General features: G+C 39.7%; 1 protein-coding gene across 1 annotated transcript in view; it reads right to left on the bottom strand.

Moving 5' to 3' along the window:
* Positions 1 to 15,721, bottom strand: part of Ccdc73 (coiled-coil domain containing 73) — a 111,697-nt gene that overhangs the window by 68,419 nt on the left and 27,557 nt on the right. Inside the window, exon 3 of the mRNA XM_085834605.1 lies at positions 12,998 to 13,069. Coding sequence (XP_085690731.1) covers positions 12,998 to 13,069 — 72 coding nt within the window. The remainder of the gene's footprint in view (positions 1 to 12,997; positions 13,070 to 15,721) is intronic.

Raw genomic sequence — 15,721 nt, forward strand, 5'->3', positions numbered from 1 at the left:
TGAGTAAATAAAAAGAAAATTATGAGAAGTTGAAACAAAGTCTAGTAAGTTTCCGGTTTTAAATCTCAATTTGGTTTACAATTAAAATAAAATAAAATCTAAGCACAGGAGCCTAGGGAGATGTCTCAGAGGTTAAGGGCACTTGGTGCTCTTACAGAGGACCCTGCATCAGCATCACATAGGAGCTCAAACCATCGGTAACCCCTCTTCGGACCTCTGTGATAGACATATACACAAGGTCAATTGTACAATGACACAAAATAAATACAAAAATACTGTAAAGTACACTTATTTCTACTTATTCTCTTGAACTATGACTCTGACCAACTTAATTACCTTTTGATCATAGAATTGCATATAATTTTTGCGTTCACTTGTTCATTTATAATAAAAAATACACTGCCTCTAAAATTTTTAGACTCTAGACATAGCTGACTCCAAAGCTTTCTTCAATGCCAAGGCAGTTATAGTAAGTCACAGCTGCTATAGCACTTGGGAGGTGACAATTGGGAATTCAAGGCCCTTCATGGTTACATAGATGGCTCGAGGATAGCCCTGAACTACATGAGACACTGTCAAAAAGAAAAAAAAGAAAAAACAGGAAAGAAAGAATTAAGGAAAAAGGTAGGGAGAGAGAGAGAGAAAGAGAAAAATTCTAACTAAATTTATCAAAATTAGCAACCCTAGTACATAAGAAGAATTATAGTCTCGGGGCTAAGATTTCCAGAAAATCAGAAGTGAATTTTTTTATCTAAGAATATATACTCAATGATATTTCCTTCTTCAAGTTCACCAAACTATTTTTTTGTAAAACCAAGGCACAGTAAAGATTTTTCACTTTTTTCTTTCTCTTTTCCCCTCCCTCCCCCCTTTCTCTCTCTCTCTCTCTCTCTCTCTCTCTCTCTCTCTCTCTCTCTCTCTCTCTCTCTCTCTCTCTCTCTCTGTTTTGGGGGTGGTCAGAAGACAAACCAGGTGTTGGTCCACCTTATTTGAGACAAGATTTCTTGTGCACTGCCTTGTAATCCAGGCTAACTGGCCATGAAGGTCTAGGAGCTGTCCAGTCTGCACTACCAGTTGCATTGGAGGAACTGGACTGCAAGAATACTATCTCATCTGAGACTCCAAACTCAGGTCCTCATTTGTGCACAGCAAGCCCTTTATCCACTGAGCCATCTCCCCAGTCCCAGGCATTTTTTTTAATGCACATTTATGATCCCATTTTTCACCCTTCCCTTTTTTCTGGTGAAAACTGTATGTCTGATTCTTTAGGCTCATACTTAACTTTAAGTGAATTAAAATATAAATATTTTAGGCTACAGAGATGGCTGAGAGGTTAAGAGAACTGGCTGTTCTTCCAGATGTCCTGAGTTCAATTCCCAGCAACCACATGGCAGCTCACAACAATCTATAACGGGATTCTGGTGCCCTCTTATGGCATGCAGACTTACATGAAGGCAGAACATTGTATATACAATAAAGGCTATATAGTACATCCATTAAAAAAATTAAAAAGTAGAAATATTTTATTCAAAGTCAAGGGGCTACAGAGATGGCTCGATGGTTAAGAACACTGCTGTTCTTCTAGAGTTCCATTTCTAGCACCTACACCCAGAAGCTAAACACTCACTGCCTATAACTTCAGCTCCAGGAGATTGAATGTCTTCTTCTTGTCTCCATAGTCAGTGTACCCATGGAACTAACACACACACACACACACACACTTTGTTTGGTTTTGGTCTGGGAGACTTTGAGGAGTCAATTCTGAAGATAAGATCCACAGGTCTCTCATTATTTTTTTGTCAACAGCTTTGGATCTACCCCTAAATACTGAAATGAAAAAAGCTCTACAGTGAGATCTCCAATTTAGATCTTTAAAAAAAAAATGACTTAGAACACACCTTTAAGCTGGGTACTCAGGAGTCAGAGGCAGGCCATCTCTGTGAGTTCCAGACCAGCCTTGTCTACATATTGAGTTTCTTAACAGCCACAGAGACAACACCAGACACTGTCTCAAAAAGAAAATTAAAAGAAAAAGAAAGGCAGAATAAATTGATAACTTTTTTTTTTTTTGGTTTTTTGAGACAGGGTTTCTCTGTGTAGCCCTGGCTGTCCTGGAACTCACTTTGTAGACCAGGGTGGCCTCGAGCTCAGAAATCCGTCTGCCTCTGCCTCCCAAGTGTTGGGATTAAAGGCACACGCCACCACACCCGGCTATATATTGATAACTTTATAGATAGAATACCTAAATGTTAATGATACAGTTACCAAACAGGAGGAAGCATCTTGCTAAAGACACCTGTGGATACTTAGTTTTAGCTTTTTTTAAGGAGTTCTATACTGCGACACACACACAATTAAGGAAGATTGGGGAGGGTAACAGATTCAATTCATGTGACATCAAAATAGGAGTATCTATTCCAAGGAGAACAGAAAGAAGGGGGCAGGAGAATGCCAGGACAGTTGGGGAGAAGGATAGTGTCTTAGTCAGGGTTTCTATTCCTGCACAGATATCATGACCAAGAAGTAGTTGGGGAGGAAAGGGTTTATTCAGCTTACACTTCCATGTTGCTGTTCATCACAAAAGGAAGTCAGGACTGGAACTCAAGCAGGTCAGGAAGCAGGAGCTGATGCAGAGGCCATGGAGGGATGTTCCTTACTGGCTTGCTTCCCCTGGCTTGCTCAGCCTGCTTTCTTATAGAACCAAGACTACCAGCCCAGAGATGGCACCACCCACAAGGGGACCTCCCCCCTTGATCACTAATTGAGAAAATACCTTACAGCTAGATCTCCTGGAGGCATTTCCCCAACTGAAGCTCCTTTCTCTGTGTCAAGTTGACACAAAACTAGCCAGTACAGATAGTAAGAAAAAAAAAATGTTTGAAAATGTCACAAGACCTGTTATTTTGTATAATAAATTTTAAAGCTAATTAAAAAGTTACATACACACACACACACACACACACACACACACACACACACGAGAAAAATAAGAAGGCAAATCAATAACTTTGCTCTTGTTGTGCAGGTAACTGCAGAGGAGAAAGCAGAGTCCCAAGAGCCAGAGGGTCAAGGCACTTGCTGTGGGATACTATGACAAGGAAGCTACACCCATGAAATATTAACACTCTAGTTGCCTAAACAAGACTGCATGATGACCACACCAGTTGACATACCAATGCAGATGGAGGAAATTTCACAGCAGCTGCTGAGGGAGGAAGAACCAGTTTTCTCCAGGGATAAATTCTCTGATAGGTTATTCTATCCCAAGGGATGGAATAACCCTAAACACATTTACATATGAGCAACACTAACTGGACTAAGTAACAATGATGAAGAAGAAAGAGGTCATGAATCTGAGAAAGGATGGAGGGACATGGGAAAATTTAGAGAAGAGAGAAATGGAGAGAAGTTATGTAAATGTAGTACTTGGGTATAAATTTCTCCCAAATAAAATATTTAAATTTTAAAATAAGAAATTGCCCTTGGGAAAAAAAATCATACCTTCAACTGTTCATCTTATCCTCAAACTTACAGAAAGAAATTGCTCTAAGTATTCAAAGAGTTTTCTCCCTCAGAGTCAATGATACCCTTATACAGTATGCTATACCTAAAATCAAAAAAATTTGCCTTGTTTCAACTTATGAATTATCCTTAGATTCCCAAATTAAAAATATGATAGTCTCCATTGTGGAGACTGTTCATACTACATCCATTTCTTTAAAAGAGATTTCTGTGAGACTTTTCCTGGAGAAACATAAACAAACATCTACTCATTCCAGAAAGAGCATCAATGACATAGCAAAAACAAAGTAAAAACCAACTCCACTCAAGTGTTGTTTAGATGGAATACTACTTAAAGAAGCCTCTCCACCCCCAGCAACTGTTAATGAGACATATGCACCCTCAGAAAGAGGAGGTGTCTCATGCTCTACTGCTATGATATCTTATAATCTCCCCCAGCTTTCACAAGGGAACATTAATAAGTCCAATCTTGTGATTAGTCCTATGAGGAATCACACATGGCTGCTCTGGTTTCAAGATGGCAATGGTCACACCATGCCTGGAGAACAGAGTTCCCCAACTTCAACACTTTCCTCTGGCTCTTACAGTCTTTCTGCCTCCTCTTTCACAATTTTCCCTGAATCTTGGAGAGGGTAATACTTGTGTAAGGTTATTTTAAAGCTCTATAATAAACTGGGTGTCTATGACAAAGCAACATTCTTTGTTCTCAGCAGTCTGACTCTTCTGTCTCTAAGGTAACCACTGCCCACTGCAGAAAAGAAGCTTCCCTGACAAAGGCCAACTGCAGCAGTCATTAATAGGCATAAACAAAATGTTTGGAAAGCAAGCTACTCATAGTCATCATATTCATGACAACTTCAGTAACAGCTTCCATACTGAAGCCTATGTCCCTCCCTGCCACATGTTTTCTTCCTGGAATACCATACTAAGTGTGTGCTCCCTCCTGTGAAGCAGACCTTAAACATAATCAAAACACGTTTGTTCTCATCCATACACTTGTGCCACTACTGTGCCAGTGAGCACATCTTGCCTGGCATGTTGATAGGCACACACATGACTGACTGTGAAACAAGTCTCTCCAGCAGCCTGCATGGAGCCTTCTAACATTACAGATCAGAAAAGGACATTCCCTGCCCGATTCAGCTTTATTTCTCCATGTTCTGCAACCAAAGAGTGCTATATGAGCAGAAGTAATTTTACCATGTAGTTATGCCACAAAGCCAACAGCAGTTGCAATAGCCACCATTGTTCATGGAGGCCTCATGATCCTGGCCAACAAAATCTTGTCTTCTGAGTAGTCTTTCCCAAATATACAAAGTACCTTCTGCACTTAAAACTTCCTGGATGATATTTTCACATTTAAAGCCAGACACTCTTGTAAGATTTTCTCAGTTACCTGGTTGTGTTTCAGCTATAAAACTCCCAAGCTCTCCCAGCTGTTTCCTGTATGATGTGCACACTGATTTCCCAGTCTTGCTCCTTCAGGTGTGCATGCACACATTTAAAACGCTTTTCTTAATCTGTAAGCTACTCAAAGAGAGCAATATATGAGACCTTTTTACAGAGGGCAAGCTGGGTCTACGAAACCCTAATCTTTCTTACCTGCACTGCTCTTTTATTTTGCTGCTGCTGCTGCTGCTGCTACTGCTGTTTTGAATCTTGTAGTAAACTGTTCCTCAGGCTTAAAAGCCTTCCAAGGGGTTTTAAAAGCACTGAATTTGGTTTCTTGTTATTTTTAGCTAAATACTTCATCTTGACCCATGATTTTGGAATACTGTAGAACAAAGAAGACTTAGAACTTCAGCAGGAATTCAAGCTGTAGAGTCAACCTTGCCAATGTTCCAGTGCCTTCTGACGACACATATGCAATAAAAAGCATGTCAGAAATGTCAAACAAAGCCCTGGCTAGTCTTCATGATGCATGGTACTGAGCTCTGTAGTATCCCAAAGCCAAATAGTTTGAGAGCTTTTTAAAGGCTATTTTGGAATGCCCACAATTGGCTTCACACTATGAAGGAAGTATGATTGTAAATTACACAAGGAAATATCTTTCAGGACAAACACTTGATGGCACCAGAAGACCTTAATGGAATTTCTCAAAAACTTTTTACATAAAATTACCCATCAGAATAAAGACTGACTAGAAACCATACTCAACTGTAGCACTAACAGAAGTTTTACTAAGACTGCTGAGGGTGTCCATGGTGATACTTCCTGTGTCAGCAGAACCCTCCTGATTAAACTGCCATTCTTGTAAATCCAAACCTCAGTTCCTGTAAACGGGCTTCCTAAAATTAACCCTAGAAAGGGTTCTGTGTTCTCATCACTGCCTACTTCTTCCCAGAATTGACTCAACTTCTTGCCATAGAGCTACAGTTCTGAGTAAAAAGAATTTCTTGAAAGTCTCTAAATAGGCTCTGTTAGTGACACAGCACTCACTTTATCAGCATTTTTATTAGAAAACCTTGTAACACCTTGTCACTAATTCAGAAGCTGTCACTATATCTGCAGTCTTAAAGAAAGACTGTGGCCAGGCAGTGGTGGTGCACACCTTTAATCCCAGCACTTGGGAGGCAGAGGCAGGCGGATTTCTGAGTTTGAAGCCAGCCTGGTCTACAGAGTGAGTTCCAGGATAGCCAGGACTACACAGAGAAATGTCTGTCTCGAAGAGAGAGAGAGAGAGAGAGAGAGAGAGAGAGAGAGAGAGAGAGAGAGAGAGAGAGAGAGAGAGAGAGAAAGTCTGTGTTATTCATTTCATGCCCTCCCGCTGTCTCCACCTTCTAAGACTGGGAAGAAAGGAAAGAGAGGCGAGGGAGAGAGGGAGAGAAAGAGGGAGAAAGGAAAAAGAGATGGGAAGGAAAGATGGATAGATAAACCAACAAACTAAGACCTGCAAGCCAGCTTTGACCAGCTACCTGTTTTGTATGACCAATAAGCTAAGAATTCTTTTCAAAATTTAAATAGTTTAAAAGAAAAAAATCAAAAAAGGAATAACATACTTACTTATCTAAGCACTACCCATGGCTGCTAAACAGCTGTGATGAAAGGCTATCTGGTCCACAAAGTCAGAAATATTTACCATATGGTTCTAAACATAAAACGCATGTGGACTCCTAATCTAGATCATCAGAGTCGCCAACTGCAATACTTTACGAGGTTTTTAATTCATTATGCATGCCTGTGTATTTTATTTCCTCCTTGTTAACAATCCAGAACCTTCAATGAGAGAATGCATATTATTTCTTAAATGACATCTCCAACGTCATTAACCTGAATATTGTTTTCTGAATTCTTGGCCACCTGTGGGAGGAGACCAACAATAAATTGGAATTGTGACTTGGAGATAGCTTCTTATTCTCTTGGTTTAATGGGTACTCTTAGCTACTAATTTATGAGTAATCTACAGCCCAATAATGATCTTTTCCATGTTGGCATGTTAAATGTGAAACTCGAGTTTAAACACTCTTTTATAGATACTGTTCTGTCTAATGAACCAATGATCAAAAAAGACAGGAAACACACACATATATAGTATATATTACATGTAATATATACTATAACATTATACATATCATATATAATATAATTATCCACCTCCAGAATCAACCATACATGCTACTATGATTTCATAAAACAGTATAGATTTGATTTATTACATTCCAAATAATAATGGTCTCCTCCCCAGGTCAAGCTGAAAAAGGAGTACTAAGAACTGAAAGTACTTGAAAAGAACAGAACATTCAGAGCTAAGAGGTTCTGAGAATACCACTCTCAAAATCATTTTGTTTGTGTCAGAAAACTTGTTCCTAAGAGTTTTTAATAAGAACATTTTTTAAACTAAACAAAACTGTATAGCTGTTTGGTTTGGACCAATTCATAAACTAAGATGCTTACTTGGTTTTATAACACAATATTTCATTCTAAAAACTAGCTTCAAGATCCTCACACTGTTACCTTGACCTAACCTAAAATATTGCATCACTTGCCTAGGAATTTCATAAATTCATTCTTTTTAATAGCTGAGTAGTACTCCATTGTGTAAATGGACCATATTTTCTGTATCCATTCCTCTGTTGAGAGGCATCTGGGTTCTTTCCAGCTTCTGGCTATTATAAATAAGGCTGCTATGAACATAGTGGAGCATGTGTCCTTCTTACCGGTTGGAACATCTTCTGGATATATGCCCAGGAGAAATATTGCAGGATCCTCCGGTAGTACTATGTCCAATTTTCTGAGGAACCACCAGACTGATTTCCAGAGTGGTTGTACAAGCTTGCAATCCCACCAACAATGGAGGAGTGTTCCTCTTTCTCCACATCCTCCCCAACATCTGCTGTCACCTGATTTTTGATCTTAGCCATTCTGGTGTGAGGTAGAATCTCGGGGTTGTTTTGATTTGCATTTCCCTGATGATTAAGGATGTTGAACATTTTTTCAGGTGCTTCTCAGCTATTCGGTATTCCTCAGGTGATAATTCTTTGTTTAGCTCTGAGCCCCATTTTTAATGGGGTTATTTGATTTTCTGGAGTCCACCTTCTTGAGTTCTTTATATATATTTGATATTAGTCCCCTATCTGATTTAGGATAGGTGAAGATCCTTTCCCAATCTGTTGGTGGCCTTTTTGTCTTATTGACGGTGCCTTTTGCCTTGCAGAAGCTTTGCAGTTTCATGAGGTCCCATTTGTCAATTCTCGATCTTACAGCACAAGCCATTGCTGTTCTATTCAGGAATCTTTCCCCTGTGCCCATATCTTCGAGGCTTTTCCCTACTTTCTCCTCTATAAGTTTCAGTGTCTCTGGTTTTATGTGGAGTTCCTTAATCCACTTAGATTTGACCTTAGTACAAGGAGATAGGAATGGATCAATTTGCATTCTTCTACATGATAACAACCAGTTGTGCCAGCACCATTTGTTAAAGATGCTGTCTTTTTTCCACTGGATGGTTTTTGCTCCCTTGTCAAAGATCAAGTGACCATAGGTGTGTGGGTTCATTTCTGGGTCTTCAATTCTATTCCATTGGTCTACTTGTCTGTCGTTATACCAGTACCATGCAGTTTTTATCACAATTGCTCTGTAGTACAGCTTTAGGTCAGGCATGGTGATTCCACCAGAGGTTCTTTTATCCTTGAGAAGAGTTTTTGCTATCCTAGGTTTTTTGTTATTCCAGATGAATTTGCAGATTGCCCTTTCTAATTCGTTGAAGAATTGAATTGGAATTTTGATGGGGATTGCATTGAATCTGTAGATTGCTTTTGGCAAGATAGCCATTTTTACTATATTGATCCTGCTAATCCATGAGCATGGGAGATTTTTCCATATTCTGAGATCTTCTTTAATTTCTTTCTTCAGAGACTTGAAGTTCTTATCATATAGATCTTTCACTTCCTTAGTTAGAGTCACGCCAAGGTATTTTATATTGTTTGTGACTATTGAGAAGGGTGTTGTTTCCCTAATTTCTTCCTCAGCCTGTTTATCCTTTGTGTACAGGAAGGCCATTGACTTGTTTGAGTTAATTTTATATCCAGCTACTTCATTGAAACTGTTTATCAGGCTTAGGAGTTCTCTGGTGGAATTTTTAGGGTCACTTATACATACTATCATATCATCTGCAAAAAGTGATATTTTGACTTCTTCCTTTCCAATTTGTATCCCCTTGATCTCCTTTTGTTGCAGAATTGCTCTGGCTAGGACTTCAAGTACAATTTTGAATATGTAGGGAGAAAGTGGGCAGCCTTGTCTAGTCCCTGATTTTAGTGGGATTGCTTCCAGCTTCTCACCATTTACTTTGATGTTGGCTACTGATTTGCTGTAGATTGCTTTTATCATGTTTAGGTATGGGCCTTGAATTCCTGATCTTTCCAAGACTTTTATCATGAATGGGTGTTGGATTTTGTCAAATGCTTTCTCTGCATCTAATAAGATGATCATGTGGTTTTTGTCTTTGAGTTTGTTTATATACTGGATTACGTTGATAGATTTCCGTATATTGAACCATCCCTGCATCCCTGGGATGAAACCTACTTGGTCAGGATACATGATTGTTTTGATGTGTTCTTGGATTTGGTTAGCGAGAACTTTATTGAGGATTTTTGCATCAATATTCATAAGGGATATTGGTCTGAAGTTTTCTATCTTTGTTGGGTCTTTTTTTGGTTTAGGTATCAGAGTAATTGTGGCTTCATAGAATGAGTTGGGTAGAGTACCTTCGGCTTCTATTTTGTGGAATAGTTTATGAAGAACCGGGATTAGATCTTCTTTGAAGGTCTGATAGAACTCTACACTAAACCCATCTGGTCCTGGGCTTTTTTTAGTTGGGAGACTATTAATGACTGCTTCTATTTCTTTAGGGGGTTAGGGCTAGGATTAAAAAGAATGAATTTATGAAATTCCTAGGCAAATGGATGGACTTGGAGGGCATCATCCTGAGTGAGATAACCCAATCACAAAGGAACTCACACAATATGTACTCACTGATAAGTGGATATTAGCCCAGAAACTTAGGATACCCAAGATATAAGATACAATTTGCTAAACACATGAAACTCAAGAAGAACGAAGACCAAAGTGTGGACACTTTGCCCCTTCTTAGAATTGGGAACAAAACACCCATGGAGGAGTTACAGAGACAAAGTTTGGAGCTGTGTCGAAAGGATGGACCATCTAGAGCCTGCCATATCCAGGGTTCCATCCCATAATCAGCTTCCAAACGCTGACACCATTGCATACACTAGCAAGATTTTGCTGAAAGGACCCAGATATAGCTGTCTCTTGTGAGACTATGCCAGGGCCTAGCAAACACATAAGTGGATGCTCATAGTCAGCTATTGGATGGATCACAGGGCTCCCAATAGAGGAGCTAGAGAAAGTACCCAAGGAGCTAAAGGGATCTGCAACCCTATAGGTGGAACAACATTATGAACTAACCAGTACCCCGGAGCTCTTGACTCTAGCTGCATATGTATCAAAAGATGGCCTAGTCGGCCATCAGTGGAAAGAGAGGCCCATTGGACAGGCAAACTTTATATGCCCCAGTACAGGGAAACGCCAGGGCCAAAAAGTGGGAGTGGGTGGGTAGGGGAGTGGGTGGGAGGGTATGGGGGACTTTTGGGATAGCATTTGAAATGTAAATGAGGAAAATACCTATAAAAAGTATTAAAAAAATAAAAAAATAAAAAAATATATTGCATCACAAATTTGTCAATCCCAATCAATCCCAATTTAAAATTATACCTAAATGCACTGGAATCTAAACCCAAAATCTCTCTTTATATTCTCATTCCCATGTCGCCCTTTTGAAAACTCAAGACTATAAAATGTTCTCACAATGATCAGTTATAACAAATACAGCTGTTTTAACAGGTTGTTTGATGATATTTCTGATCAACAGGGCTCAGTACTTATTCACACTGCTGACAGTGTAGGACAGTTTCTTCATTTATACAAGTTTGCAAAGTATTATAGGAATCTGACTTTATTTTTCTCCCAGTGAAACACAGTTTTAATACTATTTATTTACTAATCTACTATTCCTTGTAGACCTGAAAGTTACTTCTATCATTAATTAAGTCATTATACTATTTGGCTCTGTTTCTGGACGCTATTATGGTATGTTTACTAAAATATATTCCTATATACAACAGAGCTATTTTAACTTTTTAAATCTTTATTTGTGCACATATGTATGTATATGTGTGCATGCACACATGTGTGGAGCTCACAGGCTGGGGAATTAGAGGACTGAACTCTAGCATCAGGTTTGGCAGTAGGTGCCTTTACCAACTGAGCCATCTCACTAGCCCTATTGTAATTATTGTAGCTTTATAATATGTTCATGGGTCAAAGTTTCACTACATCATCCTTTTTTGCTCCAATACTTTCCAGGCTATTCCTCTATATTTATTCTGTACATGCCTTGGAATCAACCTAAATACTCCAAAACATGCTCCTGCTAGTTTTGAAAGAATTACATTGCATTTTTTGATTTAGAGAATTACTAGGGTTTTTTTGTTTGTTTGTTTTTTGTTTTGTTTGGTTTTGGGGGTTTTCTGAGACAGGGTTTCTCTGTGTAGCCCTGGCTATCCTGGAACTCACTCTGTAGACCAGGCTGGCCTGGAACTCAGAAATCCGCCTGCCTCAGCCTCCCAAGTGCTGGGATTAAAGGCGTGTGCCACCACTGCCCGGCTGAATTACTGAATTTTAAATTTTTTTATGTGTTTGAGTTTTTGCCTGCAAAAACTTAATTTTTGCCTGTGCACCACTTGCATGGCTAGTACCTGCAGAGGCCAGAAGAGGGCACTGCATCTTCTAGAACTGGAGTTGACAACTGTGAGCCATCATAGAAGTACTGGAACTGAATCTGGGTCCTCTGGAAGAACAGTCTCTCCATCCCCTCCTATTCTAAATTTAATATTGTTGATTCTTCATAAGTGAAAAAAGAGACGCATCTAGGTGCAGCTGCAAACACCTCTAGTTCCAGCTCTTCAGAAAGCAGGCAGAAAGATCACTAGGGTGGCTCAAGACCAGACTGGACACAGAGAGACACAGTCTCAAAAAAAAAAAAAAAAACCCCAGAAACCAAGCACAAGTTGCCTTTTAAAATCTACTCATAATTCAACTTGTATTTAACACTCACCTGTTTTCTCCCTCCATGAATAGGACTGTTGACCTGTCCCTCAAATAATCCTGCCATGGTTACTCCCACATTCTATACAACTCTGGGGGCTAGTCCTACCTTAAACTTTCCCATAATTTCTAGTCAAACTTAAACTCTGTAATTTGAAGTCTTTGTCTGAGATATTACCTTAAGGAGAGGAACCATCACCCTAATCTTCATTCTTTGTGTGTGTTAACTTTACTTTGATAAAAAGGTACATCAAGTGCTATCATAAATGCTATAATGTAGATGAGAGTACAGATTTCTATTTGATTACATGATACAATACCACCCTGGGAAAACATGTTCTACCTCTGAGCTTTCAGTACTTTCAAAAAGACTTATTCCCTTCCCATACTAGAAGGTTTGTTAGATAAAAACAGAAGTTTTCAGCATACTTGACCTCAGTGTAAAATCAGAAAGCTTTAAAATTCTGAAGCCACAAATGTCCTCAACAATTGTGCTGTGAACTGTCCGTAGCCCATATTTTAAATGATGCACCACCTCCAAATATATGTAAGAAATCTAAAAATTAATTTTGTTGTAAGAATTAGAATATAAGATTTACTTTATTTCATTTTATATGTATAAATATTTTGCCTACATGTAGTATATATACCATGTTCACGCCTGGAGCCTGCAGAGGCCAGAAGAGGGTAGACCCCCTGGAACTAGAGTATGGATGATAGGGAGGCTATCTGGGTGCTGGGGAAAGAGCACCGGTAAGAGCAACAGGTGGTCCTCACCACTGAGCAGTCTCTCCAGTCCTGGGAATGTATTTCAAAGATGCTAAAGATGAGAATCTGGGAGAGGAGTGCTTACCTTTTGCCATTTCAGTTCTTGTGTCTCCAGAATAATTTTAGCAATCTGCTCTTCATATTGAGTCTCTGCTTCCTAAGTTGAAAAGAAAAAGAATGCCATGAAAATTAAAAGTTCAGACATTTCATTCCAGCTCTTTCTAGAGAGACAGACATGATACATCTTCTAACTCAAAGGGGGAAAACCTGGCATTTTGCAAATTAAATGTATAAATCCAGCAGAGGACTGTGGACCTATAGCAATCAAGTAATCTAGAATCTGGCCAGAGGTTTGCAATGCTGACACACACCTGTAATACCAAGACTTAGGAGAACAGACGTAATATATTTTAGAGCCTTATGATCTTAGTTTAATCCCTAGAATCCACGTAAAAATAGAAGGGAATAACCTATTCCACAATGTTTTCCTCTGACCATCACACACATGCTATAGCATGAGCACACACAACAAAATAATAACAGAAATATCTTCAAAGAAAAAAATGCACTTAATATCTTAATAAAAAGATAACTTTTCCCAAAAGCTTCTGAACATGCATCCCCTATTATCTCATTGCCATAAGGGAATTATTTGCACTCTCTAAAAGCAGTCACGGTGGGAGAGTACTTCATGAATAACTACCACCGATGATTATCTGACTCACACCAATGAAAAGTGAACTCTAAGACAGAACCAGGCTCTCTCTAAAATAGAAAGCAGAAAGGAAATGCATGTTAACAAATGCCAATATCATATGCTACATGTAAAATGAAGGCGACATTAGAATCTCTTACAGTAATACATTATTATAATTAAAGCTGACTGGCCGGAGATGGTAATACATGTTAACTCACCTACTCAAGCAGGAGACAGAGGAGTTCAAGTTCAAGGCCAGGTTGAGTAATAACTGAAGACTATTTAAAAATAAATACACTTATGTACATTATATACAATATGCATGTATTTCTTCCCAAAACAGCTGTGTTAAAATGCAGTAGAGGGCTGGAGGTGGCTCAGCAGTTAAGAGCACATGTTGCTCAGCAGAGGTCCTGGGTTCAACTCCTAGCACCTACATGGTGGCTCACAATTAACTCCAATTCCAGGACATCAGACATCCTCTTCTGAACTTCAAGAGCACCAGGCAAAACACTCAAACACATAAAATAAATAAATCTTGCAAAATATTTTTAACGTAGAAGAAAATGCTTCCATCATGTCAATGTGGTTATACTATTTTTAGTAGGTAGACTGTAAGATGTTATCATGATGTTGTTCTTGATTATATGTATATATTGATTGATTCAGAAGATAATTTTATAAAACAGGTATTCTTGCTTCTTTAGCTGAAGAAATGGAGGAAGCAAAAGGATAGTTTCTCAGTGCCCTAGTTTGCTTTCTGGTGCTGTGAGAAACACCATGACCAAAATCAACTTAGGAGAGGAAAGGGTTTATTTCAGCTCAGGTTTGTATTCCAGCAACAAGGGAAACTAAGGAACCAACTCAAGACAGGAACACGGAGGCAGGACCTAGGGCAGAGGCTATGGAGCAGCACTGCTTACTGGCTTCCTTAGTTTGTTGTCTTAGGACAAGACCACCTTCTCAGGGGTGATAGCACCCACAGTGCGCTGGATACTCCCCAATCAATCATCAGTCAAGAAAATGCTCCCACAGATATGCCCATAGGCCATCTGATGGAGGCAGTTCCTCTTTCCTCTTCCCTCAGCCCAGCCAACTCTAGTTCTACAGAGTGAGTTCCAGGACAGCCAGGATGATACAGAGAAACCCTGTCTCAAACAAACAAAAACCCTAACCAGCATGAGGAGGGAATTTACTTGGGCTTACAGGAATGTCAGAGAAGGACCTCGAGACCAACCAAGTAACTGAGACTATAGGCATTCTTAATTCTAGAGCTTGTAGTTGACCCAAAATTATCTGTCTCCAAAGTCTCTTAAATACTACATTCTTTTTTTTTTAATTTTTTATTGGTTATTTGGTTTATTTATATTTTAAATGTTATCCCCCTTCCTGGTTTCCTCTCCAAAAATCCCCCATTCCAGCCCCCTCCCCTCTGCCTCCACAAGGGTGCTCCCCCATCCACCCACCCACTCCCACCCCAGTGCTCTAGCATTCCCCTACACTGGTACATCAAGCTTTCACAGGACCAAGGGCCTCCCTTCCCTTTGATGCCAGACAAAGCCATCCTCTGCTACATCTGCAGCTGGAGGCATGGATCCCTCCATGTGTATTCTTTGGTTGGTGGTTTGGTCCCTGGGAGCTCTAGGCGGTGGGGGTGGGTTATGATTGGTTGATATTGTTGTTCTTCAAATAGGGTTGCAAACCCCTTCAGCTGCTTCAGTCCTTCCCCTAACTCCTCCATTGGGATCCCCCTGCTCAGTCCAATGGTTGGCTGTAAGCATCCACATCTGTATCGGTAAGGCTCTGGCAATCCTCTAAGGCAACATCCAATTGGCATCAGCAATAGTGTCTGGGTTTGGTCGCTACATATGGGATAGATCCCCAGGTGGGGCGGTCTCTGGATGGCTTTTCCTTCAGTCCCTGCTCCACTCATTGTCCCTGTATTTCCTTTAGACAGGTGCAATTCTGGGTTAAAATTTTGAGAAGGGTAGGGCCCCATCTCTCAACCAGGGGTAGTGCCTACCTCTGGATATGGTCTCTACAGGTTCTCTCTCCCTTTGTTGGGCATTTCAGCTAATGTCATCCCTGTTGGGTCCTGGGAGTCTCTTGCTT

The sequence above is a fragment of the Mus caroli genome, unplaced genomic scaffold (assembly GCF_978045245.1).
Source record: "Mus caroli unplaced genomic scaffold, Mus_caroli_1 scaffold_2, whole genome shotgun sequence".
NCBI lineage: Eukaryota > Metazoa > Chordata > Mammalia > Rodentia > Muridae > Mus > Mus caroli.